The sequence below is a fragment of the Camponotus vicinus genome, unplaced genomic scaffold, assembly GCF_025532165.1.
Source record: "Camponotus vicinus isolate PSW18456_S1 unplaced genomic scaffold, iyCamVici1.0 SCAF_5, whole genome shotgun sequence".
NCBI classification, from domain to species: Eukaryota; Metazoa; Arthropoda; class Insecta; order Hymenoptera; family Formicidae; genus Camponotus; species Camponotus vicinus.
Window position 1 is genome coordinate 16878924 of NW_028141977.1, and position 24553 is coordinate 16903476.

At 31.7% G+C, this 24553-nt stretch overlaps 2 protein-coding genes and 1 long non-coding RNA gene across 6 annotated transcripts; 2 read left to right on the top strand and 1 right to left on the bottom strand.

Moving 5' to 3' along the window:
• Positions 1–478: 478 nt before the first annotated feature.
• On the top strand, positions 479–2489 carry LOC145971438 (uncharacterized). Its single transcript, XM_083099086.1, has 3 exons — positions 479–738; positions 1118–1410; positions 1673–2489. The coding sequence occupies exons 1-3, from the start codon at positions 563–565 to the stop codon at positions 1864–1866; spliced, it is 663 nt and encodes a 220-aa protein (XP_082955212.1). The 5' UTR covers positions 479–562; the 3' UTR covers positions 1867–2489.
• LOC145971437 (calcium release-activated calcium channel protein 1) lies at positions 1464–24343 on the bottom strand. Of its 4 annotated transcripts, none has more exons than XM_083099084.1 (4): positions 23980–24343; positions 7928–8127; positions 4522–4650; positions 1464–4031 (listed from the first exon to the last, which is right to left on the bottom strand). In XM_083099084.1, exons 2-4 carry the CDS (start codon positions 8093–8095, stop codon positions 3504–3506), a joined length of 825 nt encoding a protein of 274 aa, XP_082955210.1. In that variant the 5' UTR covers positions 8096–8127; positions 23980–24343; the 3' UTR covers positions 1464–3503. The 4 variants fall into 4 exon arrangements, with proteins under 4 accessions (XP_082955210.1, XP_082955207.1, XP_082955209.1 ...); XM_083099081.1 differs by lacking the exon at positions 23980–24343 and adding an exon at positions 20434–20852; XM_083099083.1 differs by lacking the exon at positions 23980–24343 and adding an exon at positions 12141–12367.
• Positions 5960–8359, top strand: LOC145971442 (uncharacterized). Its single transcript, XR_014438881.1, has 3 exons — positions 5960–6146; positions 6807–7295; positions 7661–8359. It is a non-coding gene; the product is annotated as an uncharacterized LOC145971442 (long non-coding RNA).
• Positions 24344–24553: the final 210 nt, after the last annotated feature.

Consider the following 24553-nt stretch of genomic DNA (forward strand, 5'->3'; position numbering starts at 1 on the left):
ATATATATTAAATGTTGCATGCAAATATCATTAATAACTTATTGAAATATATATCAAATGTTACATTATATAAATATCGTTAATATTATATACTAATATAATTACATGTAATAAAATTTAAGAATTTTATAGAAGAGATTGAGGATAAAAAATTTTATTGCAACACATATAGATGTTAAGATGATAAATCAACGTAATAAATGAATAATTTTGATAATTATTATTTCGTATTTGATTGATAAAAAAATTTTATGATTTAATACATATAAAATATTGGTAATCCACAGTCGCGCATATTAAAATTCATTTTAGTGTGCAATGTAAATGTTTTTTTTTTTCTCAATTCGCTTCTTATTAATATTATATTTTTTATTAAAATTACATATACATGACTATTATATCGAAATAATTTGATTTTCTCTTCGTATTTTTTGCCATAATTTTGTTACATAACGTAAGACGTATCATTGTGAATTAAGCAATTACATGATTAATCTATGGAGATTGCCGATTGTTCGCACAAAATGAAAAATCAACATGTATTCTTTACGAATATTTCACAATGCCATTTTTAAAAGTACAAAAAGTTACGTGGTGCGAACAACGAACAGAATCTTGCAAACGTAATGGTTGGCGACATGCTATATACTCGCCTCAAGCAAAACGTATCGTTAAAGCACATTATAAGGGTGAATGGAGAAACGATAAGAAAGAGGGTAAAGGCATAGGAGTAAGCAGGTGTCATAAAAACATCCCCTAAGTTTCTCTTCTTCAGATATCTAATATTATCTTAATATTTAATGAATATTTTTACTCCTCAGTCATTATTTTTTCATATAATCACCAAAAGATTGTAATCTTTTCCAATAAAATATAAATTGCACTCGTTTTTATAACTTAAAAAACGATATAAGTAAAAATGTTAAATGTAAGTATATTTAGGTTTTAATTATATAACTTACATTTAATCTAATAATCACTATATAAAATATAAAAAGAAATTAAATTAATTGAATTTTGATACATTAAATGATTAACACTATTTTTCCATCAACATACATTCGAGTCCCATCGATACTTTATCTATTATTACATATGGAATTTTTGTTTCGCGTAGCAATGGCTGGATGTATGAAGGTGACTGGCTCAAGGATCATAAACATGGCTATGGTATCTTAAGTAAAATTTCGAAAGACGGTAACATACGTAAAGTGTACGCCGGTAATTGGGTAGAAGGGAAAAAGCACGGATTCGGAAGCAATTGGTACAGAGATGGCAGCTATTACGAAGGAACGTTTCGAGAAAACAAACGAAATGATTACGGCCGGATCTGGTATAAATGTGGCAGTAGATATTATCAAGGTACATGGTCAAATGATCGTTATCATGGAGAAGGGATACTCGTTCAAGGTACACATGAAACTTTTAAATACGACTTTGCAAAAAATAAATTCGCTTAGAAATGTTTGTCATTTTTTTCTTCTTTTAATTACATATTACATAGAGAATAGAGAGTGATACATTTTTCTCCTTAATTGTTTGATTTTATTCTCGTTTAGGGGGCGCATTGACTTTAAACTCCCTTATTAGTCTCTCATTCAAGCGTGAGATATTCTTAAAACTTACTTAAAAATTTATAAATATTTCCTAATATATCCTAAACTCCCCGTAGAAAATGGTAATCTTTACGAGGGTCAATTTATAAATGGCAAGAAGGAAGGTCGAGGGGTCTTCTATCACTTTGATAGCCATCAAGTACAGAAGGGTCGTTGGGAGAATGACGTCTGTATCAACAGCACGATAGAGGACATCGACTATCACCGTTTATATCCGACGTTATTACATATTCCAAGGATAAATAGCTAAGCAGTGCCACACACTTATATGTGCATTGCGTCATCTCTCGTTTATATCTTCTTTAATCGATTTGAACATACTTGTTTCATATGTTACCAGTCCTTTCCGCATTTGCGGCAAATATAATGCGTGCGTATGATTTTGTATCTGCGTCCATTTTATTTTGATTTATTATTCGTTATATCCAGTTATTATTCATTAATTCGCGCGCCGAAAAAAATATGTACAAATAATAACTGAATATATACGCATTCGACTTTCATGTATTATCAACAAAATATAATGCATCTCAAATTAACCGCAAAATTGTGTATATGCATTCAACTTCTCACACATCCTGATATTTCCTTTATTTATACTATAATCGTAATATATGTATAAACGTATAATATATAGACTTCGCGTTTGGCTAGAAAGTTGTACAAATTTTAGGAGACAATTATGCTTTCGTGGTGTTAGTTTCTCTATCAATAACAAAAGCGGGGCAAAAATTTAATAAATGGCCACTGCGTTTGACATATGTCTTGATCGACTTCTTTCCCCCACCACGTGTCGTTAGACAAGCCTTGAACACAAGCTTTCTCTTTCTAAAATTTCATGTCGTTGAAACAAAGGAGTGGAAACGCGCGATCTATATATGAGCGTTTTTCAGCAAGCGACACAGAGAACGCAGTGTATCACTTCATCCTTATTGTTTGCCGAATGTAAACAAGGATGAAATGATTCACTGTGTTACACTGTGCCCTCTGTGTCGCTTGCTGAAAAACGCCCATTATACGTCTATGAATGTATATATCTCAACGTGATGTATTTATGTATTGAAATATTGATTGTAAAGGAAATCTCGCTGCGCGATAGTGATTTAAAAGTATATTTTCAAGAAAGATAATTAACTTTCTATGTATTACATTGGCAAATGTATGTAACGCGAAATAGGTGTTGTATATTTCGCACGTGTCCGACAATTTGCCGAGATAACAAAAAAATATAAACACTGATGGCATTTTTCGAAAATAAGCACGTTTTTTTTTTTCAATAAAAAGATAAGTACATTCATTTGTATATCCAGTGACCTTCCGATAAAAGGCTATCTTCAAACTGCAAGTCTCGATGTATCTTCTCAGTATTATTCTTCCTACATTTAAGTCGCAACGCGCGAATGAAGGAATGTATTATGTGCATATATATATATATAATGACGTTTTATCGAACTTTATCTCTTTCCTAAATCTGCCATTACGATGCTTTCGCATCGTCAATGAACAGAGTTTTATTGTACATACTTATATTAATTTACATCACAGAGGACACGCGTATAAAAAAAAAAAAGAAAAAAGAAAAAAGAAAAAAGAAAAAAGAGGAAGATCTTATCTGACCGAACTTTCGTAACATTTGCAGCATGTGCATGTGCACGAAGAGGGTGGTCATTTGTCATGTTCTTCGTGAGTAACTTACACTCGAAAGATTCCGTTTCCCAGCAGATCTTTTGAGAAACATTGCGGTACTCGCGGCATCTTCGCATGCTTCAACAGATTCCTGCCCCTTTCGTCCCTTTCGTCCTTCTATTTCGCGAGGTATCTTCCTGCGTATTCAGTCCAAAACAAACAATCCGACAAGGGACAACAGGAAAGATCGAGCAGACCGGTTCAAACGATATGCGTTGCTCCGGTCCGCAGGAGATTGACACCGTTTCTGCCCTCCACATCCGTGGACTCGATCTGTTCCTTGAGTAACTCGAGCTCTCGTATTCCGGACACCGTGACTTCATACTTATGCGCGACCAAGCTCCGATAAAAGTGTATCGCGAACGCGAGGAAGATTATCAATACCGGTATCAGAACTATACAGGCCGACCAGGCGGCCACTTGCGAAAAGTCATAGAACTTCACCCAGCAGAGTATCGCAATCTCTAGTAGGAACAGCAGGAGGCCGAGCAACGTGGAGAAGGCCCACGCGACCTCGATATACCAATGTAAACGTTCGTGCGGCGATTCGTGTACGAGGCTTATGCTATGCAGATTGCAGACGGCCTCGATGTTCGGTAATATGCATGTGGATATCATTAGCGCCAGCATATGAACAGCCACCAGGAGGGTCGTGCACACGGCAAAGGCAATCAGCATCTCCGTGGGAACTTCCGTAGTGGAATTCAGCTGTACCTCTACCATGGCAACCTACACAGACAAGGAGACAATGATCGATCTTCTTCATACTGGTTACATCATCAAGAATATTAAAGAACATATTCCAAGATGTTCTACGACATCAATTGCACGTAATCAATAAATAATAAAATTGAAAAATATAATATATATAATAAAAATTAATTTTTTGTCTAATAAAATATTTAAGTACAAATTCTCTTATTATGCAATGAGAAAATATTCAAATATAAATTCTAAATATTCAAATGTAAATTTGCATATTCCCAAGAAATAAATCATCTCAACTCACAGGAAATTTTTTTATTTCCGCTCAATAAATTGATGATGGATTCTATTAACATTTCAAATTTCTTGATTAATTCGCGAAAGATGTGCATCTATTTATGAATATGCGAAAGACGCGTATCTACTTATAACCTTGAGAGCATGAAAGAGTTTTAATAAAAATTATGGACGCTCTTCCAATGAAGAATAGATTCATCTCAGGATGTTTTCTTACCATAGCGAAACCGGAGAGCAGGGCCGATGTTTTACTGGACGCCTTGAGTTTCGCACGGCTCAGCTGCAGTTTTCTCCAGGATAGGTAACCCGGCGTGTGAAGGCCATCCCCCGCTTGCGACATTGTCGACTGGCGAACAAAACGAACGAGGGTACGGTAAATTAGTACGGGACGAAAGGCACACGAGCGTAAAACAAAAGGAGGAACGCGACTGTGTTTTCGTTGTTATACTCCGGAAACTAAAGCGTCTGCGATATTATTAATTTTGCGATCGGGCGTAACTCCCTGATGAAAGCTCAAGCACGAGCAAGAAAGAAAAAGACAGAGAGGGGCACATACCGAAGATCGATGGCAACGTCGGTGCCAATGGGAGAACTTGCCAAAAGTCCCGCGTAGGACAAAAAACCAATGGGTGCTGAACGAAACAAATAATAATAACGAAAATTAATGAAAACATAGAAAAGAGAATATGAATGGATGAGATCGATTAAATGCGTCTTGCGAGAAGTCTGGCAAGCATGAGAAGAAACACACATATACAGGATGTCCCGAAACTAACGCTTGATATTTTAAAGGCAGATTCTCTGACCAATTTAAAAACGATTTTTCCTCAGCGAAAATGTCGCGGCACTAATAGTTTTCGAGTTATAAACGATTGAAAATAAAGGGTTTTTCGCAAACTAAGGCTTATGGGAATAAAATATTAATAAAGTCACATTCTTTAGTTAATTTTAGGTAGAGTTTACTTTAATAGAATTTTAATTTAAGGCTTAGTTAGAAAGATACATGATGACAAAAATTGGGAATATGCAAAAAATAATGATCTCCCTCGACATTTTCGCTGAGGAAAAATCGTTTTTAAATTGATAGAGAATCTGCCTTTAAAATATCAAGCGTTAGTTTCGGGACACCCTGTACGCACGTGCGAGCGTTTCAGGGAGCTGATGCATGCATTAATGAGGGAAACATGTGATTTGCGCAATGTTTCATTTACGAGGAAGTACATTGCTTAATTCGATAAAAGGCTATCTTGAAACTTCCGATTGTCAGTGCAAATTAAAATAAAAAAATATACGCATGTCAAATGCAAAATGCAAGAATACGCAGAACAAGAAAATAGCTTAAACAGCACATTTCCAATACGAAACGTAATATATTCGCTTGTTTACAAAAACTGACTTCGCAATCGACGAAATGCGATATACGCTTTCGAACAATTTCGATACTAATAATTCGCACAATCATTCGACAATCTATTATGTATCAAACACGATGATTGGATTTAATTATGAATGTAAATATGTATATTAGAATTAGATAATATCGGCTTTTTTTCTTCGCTTTGAACACTTCTAGTAATGAATACAGCTTATGTTTTAATACGTGTGAAAATAGTGACTAAAGGCAATGAAAAGACATATTTGTTATACGATACAGATACCAGACTTTCGTTTGTTTAACTAAGAAGATATACGATTGATTTAATGTCAGTCTGTCTGTTATTTTGACAACTTGATATACAAGCAAGTATTTTTAATATCCTCGAGTAATATCGCATCAAAGTAAAATTCCTCGGATTATCACTTTGTTGAGTCTTCCCGAACAATAAACAGATGGTTACAAGCGTACGTGATTAGTGTACAAACATATATTATAGCAATAAATAGAAAGAGGAAGTATATATGTATGTATGATGAGAGGAACGAACATCTTACGTCATTTGTAGATAAGTATTGCTAATTGCCGTAAACTCCCAACAATCTAATGCTATCTAAAAGCATACGATATATATGCGATATTTTTTTTCAACAGTACAGAAATAGTTAACGCAAAGAATAACACAAAGAGAATTTTGTAATTTCTACCATGCACTGAAAAAAAAAATAACGACTCAACATCAGTGTAATTGGAATTTTATTTTATTAATTCAATAACATTATTAATCAAATTAGTACATAGTATATTGATTTGATTAATCATGTTATTGAAATAATAAACTAAATTTCAATTAGACAGATGTTAATTCAACATTATTTTTTTCCTAGTATGAAACACAGATCAAACTATAAATTAACAATTCGTAAATCATAGCAAGCATATCGCAAATACACAAATACACTTGTATAGAAGAAAATCTAGATTAGTCAAGTATATATATATATATATATATATATATATATATATATATATATATATATATATATATATATATATCAGTGTGTGCGTATGTGATATTGAATATTTTTTCATTCATTTGATAAAAATTGTTACGATTGATTTTAAAGTTCAAGAATATGAAGATAATTCGCCAAATACAAATGAAAAAAAAAGTATGAGAGTATGTTATTACGATGTTATCGTTATGAATGACATCCGGATAATTATCAGTACGTAACAGAGTGAAGCATTGAAAAACATGCATGATTAATCGTACGCTCAAAGTCAAATGTAATAACGTATTTGAATCGACGAATATAATTAGAGGATTCTAAAAAGGCACGCGTCATCAAGGCGTTTGTCAAATGGAATTAAGCGCAATGAAGTTGATATGATCGATGCATCGATGCTCAATTGATCACTCGAATGATCAACGCGTTTACGTTGCTTTAAAGCGACGATTAAAATGACATTATTATGAATTCGACGAAAACGAATCTATTATTCGTTGAAAATAATTCTACATGTATATGTACTGAAATCAAAATATGTACTGATATCTGATCTAACATATGTTATGATCGTGCTACAATCTTTCCGAATACTATAATTCTTTGGTAATCAGATAACTGCATAAGATAGTTTAATATAAATATAGAAAGTAAAGCCGAATTTGATTAAAAAACAAAAAGAGAGAGAGAGAAAGGAGAGAGAAAAAAAGAGAAAAAAAAGAAAAATCTGTACCAGTAATTTTTGATAAAAATTTATAAATAATATGATATATTATTTGCAATAAAAATGATGTATAAAAATTATTTATATAAGCGATTTGTAAAAATTTGTCAAAATAAACTTACTGATTTAGAAAAATAACATACGCGTTCGTAAAAAACAAAATTATAATTCTGAAATATGAAACTTTACATGTTAACATCGATCTTGGAATGGAAAAAATAAAATATACCTCAAATATTTAAATCAGGTCTCCTGAATATCCGCGGTAATAAAAATCATAGTCAATTGCCTCAAACCGACGACGACGACGCCGACGACGACATGTAACGGACTAGGAACGAGAATAGTAATGACACGAGGACGGAAAATGGCACGGGATGGTATAAGAGCACGTACAGCAGAGGACGTAGGATAGGGAGAGATAAAGACGCTTATGTCACGAGCGCGTCGCGTGGAGAGGATGAAGAGAAAAGGATCCGCGACAAGGATCAGCGGGGAGTAGATGTGTACCGACCTGACAATGATCGTGGTACGGTTTGTGAAAGCAGTGGCCGTCAGGGTTGCGCAGGTGTGCGTGCGCCACGTGTACGTGAATTGGCAGGTGCGACGTGGGAAGCACCGCTCCGCCGCTCTGCGCGGCAAACACTGTATTGCGCCCGGTGCTGGTCGACCATACGGACATCAGGCTTGATCCTCGCGCGTTTCTGTCCGGAGCTGTAACAAAACGGCGAAATGAATGTAGAACGGCCTTCTTCTCATCACGCGCTCGTCTGCGTAAACGAAGAAACGTTTCAATGTCAAAAAAAATGAGATATTGCGCACGCACACAATGTAGATATTAAAAGCTGATATTATCATTATTTTATCAATATTTTGTCTATGTTATTTTTTTAAATTGTTTCAAAAACACACTAGATGCCCAGTTATTAATGAGAGAGAGAGAGAGAAAAAGATCTATATAAATTTATTAAATATTAATATTTATTATATAAAGTATTAATATTTAATATATGAATTTTTCATTAATATTTAATATAAATTATTATTAATATTTAATATTAAATATGAATAATAATTTAATTAAATATTAAATATTAATGAAAAAACATTAAAACATTTTAGATTTTAATTTTATTCGTTTCTCTTTGGCTTCTAAAAAAAATATCTCCTTATATATATATTCATCAACTGTATATTTGTATTATATTAATTTAATATTTCATATTGACAATAATCTCTTTTTTATTATATATTAATTTTCTTTATTTCCTATAAATTTTATGTTTTAATATTACTTGATTTTAACTATGTAATAAAAAGTAATGCGTACAGAGACTTTCCTATAGAGAAACTCTGGAATTTCTCCGCTCTTTATTTTAAATCGCATTAATCTTGCTTGTTCTCATCTTCACTTCAATGAATCTCATGATAGCCTTTAATAATGTAGGACAGCATAATGAGCGCTAAAGAAAGTAATGTATAAAATTTGTCACTAACACAAGTCAGCGCGCTCCAATATGCAAACGCGCGCGTAATGAAATTTTAACATTTTACGAAATTCGATTTTAAAATATCAATTTCAAGCATAATAATTTATACATAATGCATGATAATTTATACGAGACGAAATACATGAACAAAGTGTCTTACATGACGCGCGCCAAGAAATGCATATAAAAAAGCGGACCTATATTTATTTCTTTTTTTCAATTTGCGATTAATTTCGTCCGGTCTCGGGTTCGACGAGAACAATAAACAACGGAGATTCACCGACGCGATGTCGCGAAACATGACACGCTGTTCGATTTGCTTTAACGAGCACGCTAATTGAACCACTCATGCGAGACGTACATATATGTACATTGCTAGTTGAGGAGAATCATCTGTCGGAGCGATCGAGAATCTGCGCTAATAAAGGCGTAGGGATGTAGTTTTTCAGAAAAAATTAGATAACATTTGGGATGATTTTTTATTAAAGCTTCGATCCATCATCATACATAATAGAAGTTGTTTTCAAAAATCTGTTCGTCAAAGTAGACTAGCGTTCGAGAGAAAGAAATCTTTGTTCCTTTTGTCCAGATTGGTCGATCAAATATTACTCTACTTTGACAAATAGATTTTCAAACGCAATCGGAGAAAAGGACACCAAAAAAGCGACATACGAAAATGACGTAATAGATCAGATATACATATATGTATGCATATAAAAGATTATTAAATTTGGAATCGATATTTCCCTGTTACTTTTATCCACACAAACTGATTAATATTTAAAAACTCCATGATCATATTTGATAACGATACAATTAATACCATCTTTAATTTTTATTCTTTTAATTTTTATGATTTATAATAGACTAACGAAAAATTTTAATTGCAAATCGAACTTCATCTCTCTCTTTCAGTGACATATATAAAATAGTAAGGATTATAGTATTACATTACATATATTTAAAAAAATTATATTATTTTATGTATATTATATATGTTATACATATATTATATATTATAAAAATTATATTATTACATATTGCAACTTTTTATGCTGTTTATTTTTTTTTTATTTCATCTTAATTTTCTTATGATATATAAAAGCACTCATTTAATTTGTAAATGCATATGTGTGTTATCCTAACTCTTACTTAGAGAACTTGAGGATCGCACGCCGTGCGCTTCGTAAAATGCGGTTCACATACGGGATGTTTTCTTGTAACGCGTGCAAGGTCACAAATGCGATGCATGCTCACGGAAAGCGGTCTGGGTCAAATCGTCATTGAAAAGAAGATTGTGTTTGCTTAGAATATATATTCTCTTTTCAAAAATTAAATGTAAAAACATACCGAATAACGCAATTTGTTTAACATCAAAAGGATATTTCTTAGTTTTTGCAATTTCTTGTATAATTTATGCTTCATGAAAATGTACGTAAAATTAAAGAAAACATCGATGTAACAAGCATAACTTGAGTTTATATAAAGCTTAATTTTAATTATGGATCAAAATATAGCCTCTACACCTGTTTCTTTTCATTATGTCGATTGTTTTACCTCTTTTTGATATAGCTTTAGCAGTCGTAAGAAAACAAGTTAAATCTTAATAATAAACACTCTCTCTCATGAAAAAATATTCATTATTAAATTTGGATTCGATATTTTCCTGTCTTTTTATTCACAAATTGATATCTAAAAGCTTCATTGATAATTTGCGACACAAATTAATATTTGTCTATATGATTTTTAATAGACGGATGAAAGATTTTATTCGCAAATTACACCAATGACAGATATAAAATAGTAAAAAATTATATATATATAAGTTATATTATATTATAAAAATTATATTATATGCATTGCAACTATTTATGCTTTATTTTTTTTAATTTAATCTTATTCTTACAATGTAAAAGTACCCATTTAATATGTCATCTTATTTAGATATAAAAATAGGAACAATTATAAGAAAACAGATTTGATGTAATCGGCCAATATTTTGCTATCTTCATCTAATCATTCATTTAAATCACTTCGTCTTGTGAATCAACATCTAACAAGCAGTATATTGTTTGTAGTTTACAAATACATCTTATTGCGTCTTAAGGATTACAATTTTAAACGCTGATTCATTTAAGATAGTTTTTGCAAACGTTCTCTCGCATTATTCGCATCGCTTATGATAATCGCCCTTAGCATTCGCATAATCATCTCACTTTTCTCGCACGCAATGATGTAACATTTAAATCTCTTCACAAATACACTCAAGAAGAATATAAACGTCTTATCCTTTCCGACCATAACTCAACCGACTATGTCTGATTATTTTCTACTCTTTTTAATTCTCTAAATTTGATAATCTTAATAATAAAAAGAGTGACAAAAATATAAAATAATAATAAGTGTAATTAAAAAATATAAAATTATAAAAAATATTAAAAAATATAAAATAATTATAATATAAAATATAAAATAATTATAATATAAAATATAAAATAATTATAAATATAAATTAAATTATAAAAATAATTATAAAAATACAAAATAATTGATGTGAAAAAATGTGTGTATACAGATAATAAACTTATCCTTTTTTTCTCTTACTGTTTTACTTTCAATTTTTCATTCCTTTTTTTAAATATTACTGACGATTGGCAGTTTGATTCCCGTTGTATAATATGCCACTGATGGTACCAACATACAACAAATCGCGATATACGTAACTCTGCCGCCTCGACGGCGGCGAAACAGCCGGCAGAGGACAAACATAGATGCGAGGCGACGAGTCTCGTCGTATTCGCGACCAGCGCAAAGACCAGCCGGGCGCAAAAATTTCCACTTTCTCGTAAAAACTATAAGATATTGGTCACCGCACGCGGTCATCGTTGCCAATACCGGTATGCTAATACCGTGCGTGCCAATATCACTAAAAATACGGACCTAAGAACGCCACGTATGATCCCCCGGTGTTGCAGCTCGCGTACGGAATTAAATCGCGATTAATGCAATCGCAGGCGATTACTTAATGATCAGCATACATAGATCGTTAACTCTTGCAGTGATTTTTATTCTCCTCGCGTAATCTTTCGCGATGTCGGGGATTTATCGTATCGCGATCCGACGCAAGAAAGTTACCGAACGAACCGTTAAAGAACGAGGTCGTGCATTCGCGAGCAAACGGCGACATATCGAGAAATATCGCGAGTGAAAGGGGGGAGAAAGATAGGAAAATATTACCTCTCTCAGGACGCGTGCTTGTAAACACCGTAGAGTCATGATGGACGCAAGATCGGCCCTCTTTGTCTCAATGCGTCTCTTTCCGCAATGGCTATCGCATCATTGGTCCATGTAATTCACACAGATCCGGGGACCCTGCCACTTTTCGTATGCGCGTCGAAAAACAACGCGTGCGCGCACTCACAATGTTAACGCGGAGGACACCGACCGGTGACTGATGAACGAGCGCGCGGCGAGCGGCGCCGGCGACAGACGCGCTATGGACGCGACGCGACGCGCCGAACGCGTCCGAAGTTGGCCGAAGATCGCCGAAGATCGCCGACGAGCCGCCCGTCGACGCGACGCGTCAAACGCGCGAATTCGACCGAATGGCTGCGTTCAGCAGGAAAAGCTGCTTTGCAACTGTTGTAAAATTCGTGAACCTGATTGGTGTATACTCTTAGATTCAGCCAAAATTAAGAGCATACACCAATCAGGCTCACGCATTTTACAACAGTTGCAAAGCAGCTTTTTTTGCTGAACGCAGCCAATGATCTGACCTCTACTATACACGTGTGTGTACTATATACGTACGTGTCATTATTACAAATATTCTTATTGAGATCGAGTTAAAGTCTGGATGCCACCCAATTTCTTTCCAAGATTCTTATCGATTAAAGATGAATAGCGGACTCAATCAGAAATTTCAGCATCGTAATTAATTATCAATAAAAGCTACGCACTTCTACTTGAACATCGTTTTTTGGCCAAAGCAGAATATCTAGATTCTAACTTGTCATAAGGTAAATAATAAGCTAAATAATTCTCAACATATTGATATAATAAAATGTATAATAAAAATAGTAAAGAAATATAATTATGACTACGGATACGCGATACATATACAGTGGGTGTAAAAAGTATTCGTACACTAGAAATTTTTTCAAAAAATGGATTATTTCTGTGTAACAATAAATAATAAACAAATAATTATTTGTTTATATTATAAATTCTTCTTTTCTTAATAACATTAAAAAAACTCATAAATTATAACATTTTATATTTCAAAACAATAAAATAACAAAATATAACGATTTTCGAAAATACAAAAAGTATTCGTACACTATGATATCAATGACAACAACTGATCTTAGGTAGGGAACATAGTTTGTATGTTTGTTTACATTTTTTTGATTGACCTCCCCCTTATGTATTGACGTAAAATTTCATAGTTTCATTCAGTCGTTGTTCTCTGTTTTGTAAAAATGGGTCGAAAAGGAAGCGAGGAAGAAAGAAAAATTATTATTAGGCTGCACAATCAATGTGAAAGTCTCGCGCAAATTTCGAAGATTGTTGGTCGAGCCCGCTCAACGATTCAATTTATTATTGATCGATTTTGTACACAGAAAACCGTAAAAAATGCGCCCAGAAGTGGTCGACCACACATTCTTTCAAAGACCGATGAAAGATTTATCGTGCGTCTTATCAAAAAAGATCCCAAAATTTCGGCTCCGACGATTGTGACTACAATGGAAAAACGAGGTGTCCATGTTTCAATCAGTACTGTTCGGAATATGTCGCACAAGAACGGTTATCACGGTCGAATAATAAGAAAGAAATTTTGGGTCAACGAGACTAATCGGAAAAAACGACTTCAATTCGAAAAAATACGTCAATAAGGATAGTGATTTTTGGAATAAAGTCATATTCTCAGATGAGAGTAAATTTAATATTTTTGGTTCGAATGGAAGACGCACAGTGTGGCGAAAAAAAAATTGTGAATTAAATCCGAATAATTTGTTACTCACTGTGAAACAAGGCGGTGGTTCAGTGATGGTGTGGGGCTGTATGAGTATTGGAGGGATTGGAAAATTACATTTTATTGAAGGTACAATAAATCACAAAATGTATATTGACATTTTGAAAAATATTCGGAATCTAGCCGTCAGTGCGGAAAAACTTGGACTCGAAAATAAATTCATCTTTTAACAAGACAACGACCCGAAGCATACAGTCTATAATATCAAAAATTGGCTGTTATATAATGTACCCCAACAATTACATACTCCCCCCACAATCACCGGACTTGAATCCCATTAAACATTTGTGGAGTATTCTTGAAAATGCAGTGAGAAAAAGACAAGCATCGAATCGTGCAGAGTTTATTAAAATTTTATAACAAGAATGGGATGAAATTTCACCTGCCGTTACAAAAAATCTTGTTGATTCGATGCCAAGAAGACTGCAGGCAGTGATCGACTCTAAGAGATACCCGACAAAGTATTAATTTTGTTTCTATTATTTCACAATCTATTTAACAATTAGAGTGTACGAATACTTTTTGTACTTTCGAAAATCGCTATATTTTGTTATTTTATTGTTTTGAAATATAAAATGTTATAATTTATGAGTTTTTTTTTAAATGTTATTAAGAAAAGAAGAATTTATAATATAAATAATTATTTGTTTATTATTTATTGTTACACAGAAATAAACCATTTTTTGTGAAAATTCCTAGTGTACGAATACTTTTTACACCCACTGTATATTGTTTCTTATTTACAAACGATTAATGTACTTATTCTTATCGAGCGTTTGCTGCGAGTTTCTCCCTCCTTCGACTATTTTTACAAAAAATATATTCCAAAAAAAGATAAACGATAAAAGATAACATTTATATAGAAAATTATATTTATATAGAAAAAGAAAAAAAAATCTTATTTAAATGTATAATACATCTGAAAATTCTGATATTTTTTAGTTTTTTTTTATTAGTTTTGTATTTTTTTTTATCGTTCTCTTATTCTCTTATATCACATTGTTATCGAACGACGCGGTAGTGTTGTAATGTCAATTTTCTATTTCGCATGATTCGCATTTTATCATGCGTTGCCTTATTTGTAGTATATATTGCTCCTATATATTAACGTTAAAAAAAGATAGTTGCACCTGTTGCGTCATGAGCGACAATGTTTTTAAAGATATGAAGTAGCATGTTTTTTTTCGCAGTGTACAATACTTTAAATTGTAACAACAAATATACACAGGGATTACATGTAGCAAACGTGCATACAAGTAACACACACAACGATTTGTACTTCTAAGTGCATTTGTACATATTTTCTGAAGATTAAAATAGCAAAGATAAAATGATAATTATAAAAGAACAAGAAATGATTTTTTATATGAACGTAATAGACATCGTTATGATTACGCAAGTATATTAAGCCTCTCGTGTTGACGTAACTTCGTTATTTCCGCAGAATATCATATCATGATATTTGCTCGCTTGTAAGATTTGATCATGTCGCGAATACTGCATTTTAGAGTTAAAAAAAAACAAAGCAGATAAATCCGTTATTCTTTAGTTAGGCGAAATAGATCGAAAAGTAAGAATAATACATTTTATGTAAATGGCTGTAAATTCATCAAGCTCATTTTATATTAAAATATAAAAATGTTAGTGTATGTATATAAAAATTCAATGTTTATATCGTATTGTATGAGAAAAATATTAAGACAGATTTTTCAAATATACTGTACATTTGAGTAAGTAGAATAAAATTTTGCATATAAAAAGATAAATATTTTTATCTTGCATTTTGCATTTATCGGTTAATAATAATTGAAGTCGTTTGCTCTAAAATATTAATCGATAAATATGTCATCATTTGTCAAACGAATCTGCGCATCATTAGAAATTTGCACGAAGGCATTAAGTTTCATATTACCAGATACTTCTTTAAAAACGTTATTTATACTGAACAGGCCGATGACCTGTATATAACATCATCGTATAAATTGGATTCAATATTTATATTTTTTTCAGGATCTTCAAATTCGCGAGGAAAATACATCGCGTGACTTCGCTTTTGCGCGTAAAAATAATATTTATATCACTCGGCGCCCACACCTTTATTTATCGACTCTGATACGAGAAAATATTATTTCAGAATTTTTTTCATAATAAATTTTTGCAATTTTTTGCAATAGTCATAATACGTTTTATATACCTATCATATGTTCTACAACACATATGTTATGCATAATTCCAATAATTTTCTAGATAATTTTATTGTCAAGTTGCGCAGAAATTGCGTCACGAATGCGAAAAAGACATACGTGGAATTTTTTGATTCACACTCTTATCAAAGAATATATTTCAATTAACATTTCAGTGTATATCGAAAAACTAATTAAATTATGATCAAATGAAATAAAGTAATAAATAAATTTCCAACAAATATACACAATTATCGCGAAATTTAATTAAAACTCATAATTTATTCTATTTATGGAATTTTAGATTATCATGATATTAATGCAGTTTCGATATACAAAAGTCTATATACATTATAGGATATAAACTACTAACCAAATCCAAATTCATAAAATATTATTATGATACGTAATTCAATAATTCATTTACACATTGAGAAATTTTAGCAAGCAACTCAAAGAAATAAAATAATCAGTCATACAAATAGTAGTAATATAAGAAATAATACAATAAATAAAAAATAAAAAATTTTATCAAATTTAAATTTTATAGTTGAAATACAAGTGTATTCCAATAAAGGTAATAAGAGAAACTTCTACATTAAGACAGTAATATTATATAAATGAAACAGATGTACAATATATGACATGTGAGAAGAAAAAACCAATTTAATTCTGTGAATTTTACTCCGTGTCAGTCACTATTTTAATTAAATGATTCGGGACATAATATAATATACGCAATGCTCTAGTTTAATGTAACATCAAAGGACAATATTTCTAAAATAATCTAAGTATTTAGAGCTTCCTTCCCACACATATAATATAAATTTATGTTTGCGCATTGTGATTAGAAGTTCTGTACTACATTTTTGAGAACATTATTCATCTATCGATTAATAAGACACCTATACCTGTCGCGCAATGGCTGACACAACAGAATGGAATCCATTGGACCGGCTAAGTGGTTGTCTCGCGAAAGAGATCGAATACTTCTATTTAGATCTCTCCCTGATGGCAACCGTCCAGGACGCGGTTACCCACTTTGCGAGAAGCCGATGTGCGGTAGTCAGGGTCAGGCCATCTCTGGTAGCCTAGTTCTAGTTAGTATGATCGGTCTGATCTATTTAACACCTTAGAAATCGAGATACACGTCCTTGTACGGACAAGAAATGTCAGCAGATGTACATGGTGTCGCGCCAAAACTTACCACTTTCTTTTAAACAACGAAAAAGATTCGAATTTAATAGCTTAAACTGTGTGAAATCTATGAGCATAATATTTTTTTTATTAAAAATGTATATATTAATTTGTTGCTGTAATATAATATTATTGCGTTTTTTATGAAGTTTAATTAATGTTTGGAAAAATGGAACATTGAATAAATAACAAAAAAAGATTAAGATAAAGAAAATTAAAATGAAGAAAAAAAATAGTAAAAAAAATAAAGAAAAGAAAGAGAGAAATCCAGTTTGCACAATATCATAATATGATAATTATATAAAAAATAGATGTTGCCAAAACTCTAAAGTCATGACAATTACTCATATCGATACAAATACAAACTAGACTATTCAAAATTGCGCTTATAAATTTGGATTTGACAAGTTTTTCTGCTTCTAATAATAAATCGTCGAAAATCTCCGTCTAATCCGTTCCACAATTTAACGAAAGAATTATCCTGCTTCACGAAAGCCTATTATATGTTCACAATCTATATTAGTTGATCGAATAATATACGATTATGCTTATTAGCTATGATGTATACTTTATAAAGTAACACGTGATAACTTAATTGATTATTTCTGGAATGGTGCATCGATACATTATTGATGATATTGACATAGTATATCGTAATAGTGATGTGTAATCTTCACTATATTCTATATCACTATCAAATTGTTTTCATAATTTTGAAATTTTAATCACAATATTATCTTCTCGCAGCTGATAATTATCCATTAATATCTCTTAAAATGTCACATAAAATGTAATAAAAAAAATTTATTAATTGTTCACATCGTTATTAATTAATAAATCTATTATTGAAATATTTATGTTAGTTTTCTGGATACAAAATATTTTAAATATTAAAAATTAATTGCAAATTTTAAAACTGCGTCTAAAAGATTCACTGGTGATTTCTAAAAGACAAAAAATGAATCTTAAATCTTGAATCAATAAAATTCATATAATTCGTAAATAAATTCTGTTTCAAACCTTTGTATCAGTGTGTAAATTTCAAAAAGAATTGTAATTTATAGTAATTAATATATATATATAGAAATACATTCAAATATTTCTCATAACAAAATAAATAAAGTCTCTTCTCCTTATTATTATGTTTACAAAAATGCAATCAAACTATTAAATTTGGATTTTATCATTGTCTATTTAAGAGATATTAATGGATAATTATATCAGCTGCGAGAAGACAGACAATATTGTGATTAAAATTTAATATTTAAAATATTTTCTATCCAGAAAACTAACATAAATATTTTAATAATAGATTTATGAATTAATAACGATGTGAACAATTAATAAATTTTTTTTATTACATTTTATGTGACATTTTAAGAGATATTAATGGATAATTATCAGCTGCGAGAAGATAATATTGTCTACCTCTTTTAAAAAAAAGTTTAAGAAATAAAAGAAGGATTATTTGTGTGTGATATGCTATATCTTCCTTAATAAAAGTTATGTTTACTAAATTAACTGTATATCTATAATAGTAAAAGCATCATTGTTGAAAATTGAAAATCCACTATAAATGAGATAATCTCGATTGTCGTTGTATTTTCACGGGATGATTTATGGTTACGACCCATTATAAATAAATTTCGCAGATCAACACTTAACTGATGTTTGCTATGAAAACTGGTCAAAAACCGAATCAATAAATCGTAGTTATTTCAAGATGATTGCATTTTCAGTGAGAAAGCTATTTAATCGTGTTGATTGCGAATGATTCATATGCCACAAAATAATAGTTTCCGAGACATAGTTTGTTTTAGTGGAATAGTGACGATGTATAATGTATTATGGTCAAATGCTAAAAAAATGTTCGCGGGCTACGTTTCTTCCAAGAATCTGCGTCTCTTTCGATATCTGCAAATTATTTTTAAATTATACCATATAATTTGCCTCTGTAAAAAACTCAGATATATATCCCTCTAATTTGCATTACAGTATTGATACGTTACAATATTGGTTCAATTTTTTCATTCTCTTTTGAGAATGATATATATCATTTTAAATTAACCTGAACATTCATGGCTCATCATGCTTGCGAGATAATCTCGTACAGGAATATAACGGAAATATATAGTATCTCGAAACCGGAGAAATAAATAATAAGATCAGAGACTGCAATAAAGATGTCACTAGATCATAATAAATATAAAACCAGGCCCTAATTAAAGCCATCAGATCTATGTCTTCCTTTACACGCGCATAATTTATTTAACAGGGGAGAAAGATCTCGAGAATATTGGGATTTTTCGGAAACTTGTCTTATCAGTTACGTCATCACGCGGCTAGAATAGCATATTGTTATGTTGGCAACCTATTATTCGCGATATCCTGTTATTGCACGGACTTATGAGAAATTACAAGCTGTTTTGAGATCGTTAAATCTATCTTTCGTGCACTTCTGTGAATCAAACTGGTCTGTTTTGATTTTTTTCGCACTCGATACCGCACCGAAAACATTTGGCGAAAATTTCCTTAACATAAATTCCAACACGGAGGAAAACAAATAACAATTTTGACTCGCAAACATTTTTGAGAAATAATGTTTTATTATTATGATAAATTTATCCGTGAACGTTATTATAGCATCGGTATCTTAAACAGATCACATGTGATGTCCGATACTTGAACATACACGTATAGTTTATTTTGTGCGGGGAAACAATGAAAGAAAGCTAAACTCAACAGATAATGATAAGATAATAACATTTATCTAACTCTACTTTTTGATTTAACCCCAAAATATAATCTCTTGACGCACATATTTCAAATGTTCTGCACATCACATACAAATAATCATAAGGAAAAAATTGAATTTATTAATAATTAATGAACTTAACAAAATAGTGAGTAAATAAAGCCACAACGCAAATGAAACCATGATTAAGGAAAATAAATAAATAAATAAAGAATTATATATATAGTTAATTTTTTGTTGTATCTCTCTCTCTCTCTCTCTCTCTCTCTCTCTCTCTCTCTCTCTCTCTCTCTCCTGTATGCTCTGTAGAATAGTATCAATTGCTCGATCGTTTTTTTAAATAAATTTTAAGGAACTTACAAGAACCATCAATACGGCGACGAGTTTCCATGTTCATAAGCAGCCAATGAGGACGGTGACACTAACGACGAAGTAATCAAGCTACGAAACAACCTTTGCAAACATCAGTTCTCTCTCTATGCCAATAAATTCGGAAATAAAATCTATAATGATGGAATTTACAATCAATTTCGATGAATCTTGATACGGAAATATCTTTTATTACACTCGTCGGGTCTCTCTATCCTTGCGAGTAAACATGGAGTATTCGGATAAAAGCACCGGCATGAATTCTACTGAAACGCGTACTGAGACGCTCACAATTAGCGTTGACGACGCCCTAATGAGGCACTCCCGTTAGAGCACTCGCGAGGGGAAGAGAACCGTTAGAGAACCGCGTTCGAGCGGAAGAGAGAACGCGACACGCTTCGCGACGATACATTCGACGCTCGCAAGCGTCGACTGGCTCGTCGCTCTCAAAAGCGCAGGGAAAATACCGTGCGCTGAAATCTCGCGTGCTCTCTCTCTGATCGTGTGTCACGCATGTGACAACGGATCATTGTCACGGTGATTACTGTCACGATAACGCTGCGATAACGGCTAGTTAATCGTTTTACCGCATTTTTACGAGTTACGTCGTGATTGATACGTATCCTGTCAGGTATAACATGTATAGACAGTGTGTCACATGTGTCACATGAATAAACAAAATTAATTATAAATAAATTTTAGAATTTTTTTTATTAATATATACGATAAATATAATTTTTAGAATTTTTTTATTAATATATACGATAAATAATTTTTAGAATTTTTTTTATTAGATATACGATTATATAATATATTATAAAAATAATAAATAATATAATATAATAAAAAATAATTTATGTATAATATAATATAATAAATTATGAAAATGTTTCAAATTCAAAGCTAGGTTTCGTGTATTTTTGTTACTTCGACTGTTACGATAAAATAGATTAAAATGTAGCGTTTAAGATATAAAGAAGAAATATTTGTTACATATATTTTTGATAAATTTTGCGTAGAAATTTAAAAATATTAAGTTAAAAATATTAAGTTAAACTACTGAGAAAAGAATAAGTATTTTTAACATTTTTCCTTTTTTACTAATGATCTCATTAAGTATTGTTGATAACTAATGATGAAGTTCGATAAAAAATATTACAGTCGCTAAAATATACCTCAATATCTCAAATTAGAACAAACCATATTGTTACTTCTAAGCATGCAACCGTATCTGCCGTTTAAATATCAAAGTTCAATCTTTACGTCATGACGTTGTGGTAATTATATAGAAAAAAATGATCGTTTGTCTTGAAAGAGAAACTATTAGTGCATCAGGACGAAATATTCCTTTCAAGATACACATATATACACACATATAAATACATAATGTACGATAATTATACATAATAAAAATTATCACGTCAAAACTGACATTAAAATCGCATTTTCTGATTAATGATGATATAAATATGAAAAATCTATATTATAGCGTAAAGGGCATTACCAAACGAATTACTGCGTTTTTTTATTATTACGTCTAAATAAAAAAAACCTATTTTTCATCTGTCTGTTTAAATCTATTAAAATTTAAAAACGAAATCTCTAAATCGAAATTGAATCACTTCTAATTATTTTTAATTGTTTGGATAAATTAGAATCTGCCTACACATTTGTACTTGAAGATCTATTTTCATGCATTCGATTAAAATTATATCAGTTTCAATCTATCACGCGTTGCAAACTGTGTCAACACGCGGGCGAAAATCTGAATGCATCAACATTGCAATCAATCAATCTCAGTTTTAGTTACGATAGCCAAGTTTTAGCGTATCTAATCTGACCTCTTTTTGCTGCTCTCTTTGCGACACCTCTCATTTCATCCGGTTGGCTTGTGAGTTGAGTTAATGTACCATTAACAACACATTCCTACCGAAAGTAATCGCAATTAACTGCCTCAATGCTTCTGTAAGTCATCTTATTCAAAAGATTTATAAATCTCTCTGATCGCGCTTTGTATAATTTAATCTCATAAAGTGTGAAATATAATATATGAAATAATATATCAAAATAGGGTGAAAAAGTTATTATTAAAGTTTTTTTGCTATTCGCTTTAATTCATCGAATTTTGACGTTGATTTCAAAAGTTTTCATAAATCAGGAAAAAGAAAAAAATGAAAAACACGATAATAGAGCATCGTTGTAAAGTAGTTTTTTTTTTTTTCGAAACAGCGCTTATTGCTGTTTTATTACCGAGATGATTAAGTGGACATTAGACGCAATATGCCGAGGCATAAGTGTGTCGTTTGATGATTATTTATATTGGCTTCCGACATTGTACGTAAAATTCTCTTTGGTCTCGACGTCGTATTTAAATTTTTGCGATAATTTATGAAAGTTTATGCCGCGATACGATAAAAATTGAAATATACGTTCTAGAAATATCGGTCACATATGCTCGAGACTGTTTTATTCCGCAAAATTAAATATTATAAATTAAATGAACAAATATGCAAATAAAATATAATAAAAGGAAAGATGAGTCTCTAATTATGTCGTCGAATTTATGTATTTTGCATAAGATTACATTTTAATCTAATGAGAACGAATCGAAGAATTTTGATCACCTATTTAAAAATAAGAAAATAAGTATTTTTAACATTTCTAAATAATATTACGTTGACAAAAAATTATGTAGTAATACAATTTCAAAATTCTTCCACCAATAGCTTTTAAATTTTATAAAATTGATAAGTTCGTTAAATAAATCTTCTCTATGAAATTTTCGCTAAATAGCAGCTTATTTCAAATTCATAAAAATATGTTAAAACGTAGTACAAATTCAGCATATTCTATTTAAACTATAAACATAATTAATGATTGATTGACATAATGAATCATCATGATTTATTATGTTTATATATGCTAATAAAGTCGCATAGACTCTAACATATTTATTACTATGATGTATGTGATGCTCAAATTTTTTATATTTATATATGTGACCATTAACATCTGATGTCAATGTGACAGCGAATTTAATGTAATCAATTTTCTTTAAGGGAAAATTTATATACACATATATACGTATACACATACACACTTATAAAATATATTAAATATCCACAAGTGGTTTGCAAAACATAATTGATATAGTCATCATGTTAACTCTCAGACAATTTGTAAAAAATTATGACAATTCTTTCTTTCAAAAATGTACACACATGTGCGAATCCTTCCTCATGAAATATTTAATCTAGTATCCTCAATTACCGGAGAGACATAACCTATATAGGCTGCGTTCCAAAATTCACTGCCAGTACTGAAAATATATAGTTTACGTGACGTACACTATAGATTTTCAGTACTGGCAGTGAATTTTGGAACACAGCCATAGTGATACAACCGATATGTAAACTCTATGAAACTGTTTCATAAACCACTTTGCTAACGAAATCTCGCACTCTCATGTGTCTCCTGCGAATAAAATTCGCTCGTACGTGCACATTATATACTTCAGGCAAAAGTTGAAAAACTTACGGGGAAACTGCTGGCTGATTCTGCGTGCGCGTCTTTAAAATGTCAACGCCGCTCGCTCGTCCACGTTTGATGCCAATCGAAGACGATCGACCGATTCGCATGCTTGGCTACGTGGTCGCCAGTGGTTGCAGACCGAGCGATTTCGATCCGCCTCGCGAGGACGACCAAAAGTGACTAAACTCGCGAAAAATAACTACGATTTCGCGAGGCTTCGTCGAATCGAAGCCTGCTGATCGACGCGTCGCGTCCTTCCTCGTCGCATCCCTCGACGCACCCCGAAACGAGGAACTCCCACGCGATGTACATATATATTTATGTATATATATATGTATACTATATGTGGGTTTATACGTTACGGAAACGACCTCTCAGCTGCACTTGTAGTAGTATCGTACCACGCTGTATGAGCTGTCAAATGGCGCCACTGTAGCCGAACTGACACCCGAGTCACATATCAATACATGTGAAATAAATTATCATACTTAGCAAACATACAATATAAGAGATTCAAGTGAGCAGTATCTATAGAATAATCAAAAAAGCGCAGCTTTTCATTTTCAAAATAGAATCAGGT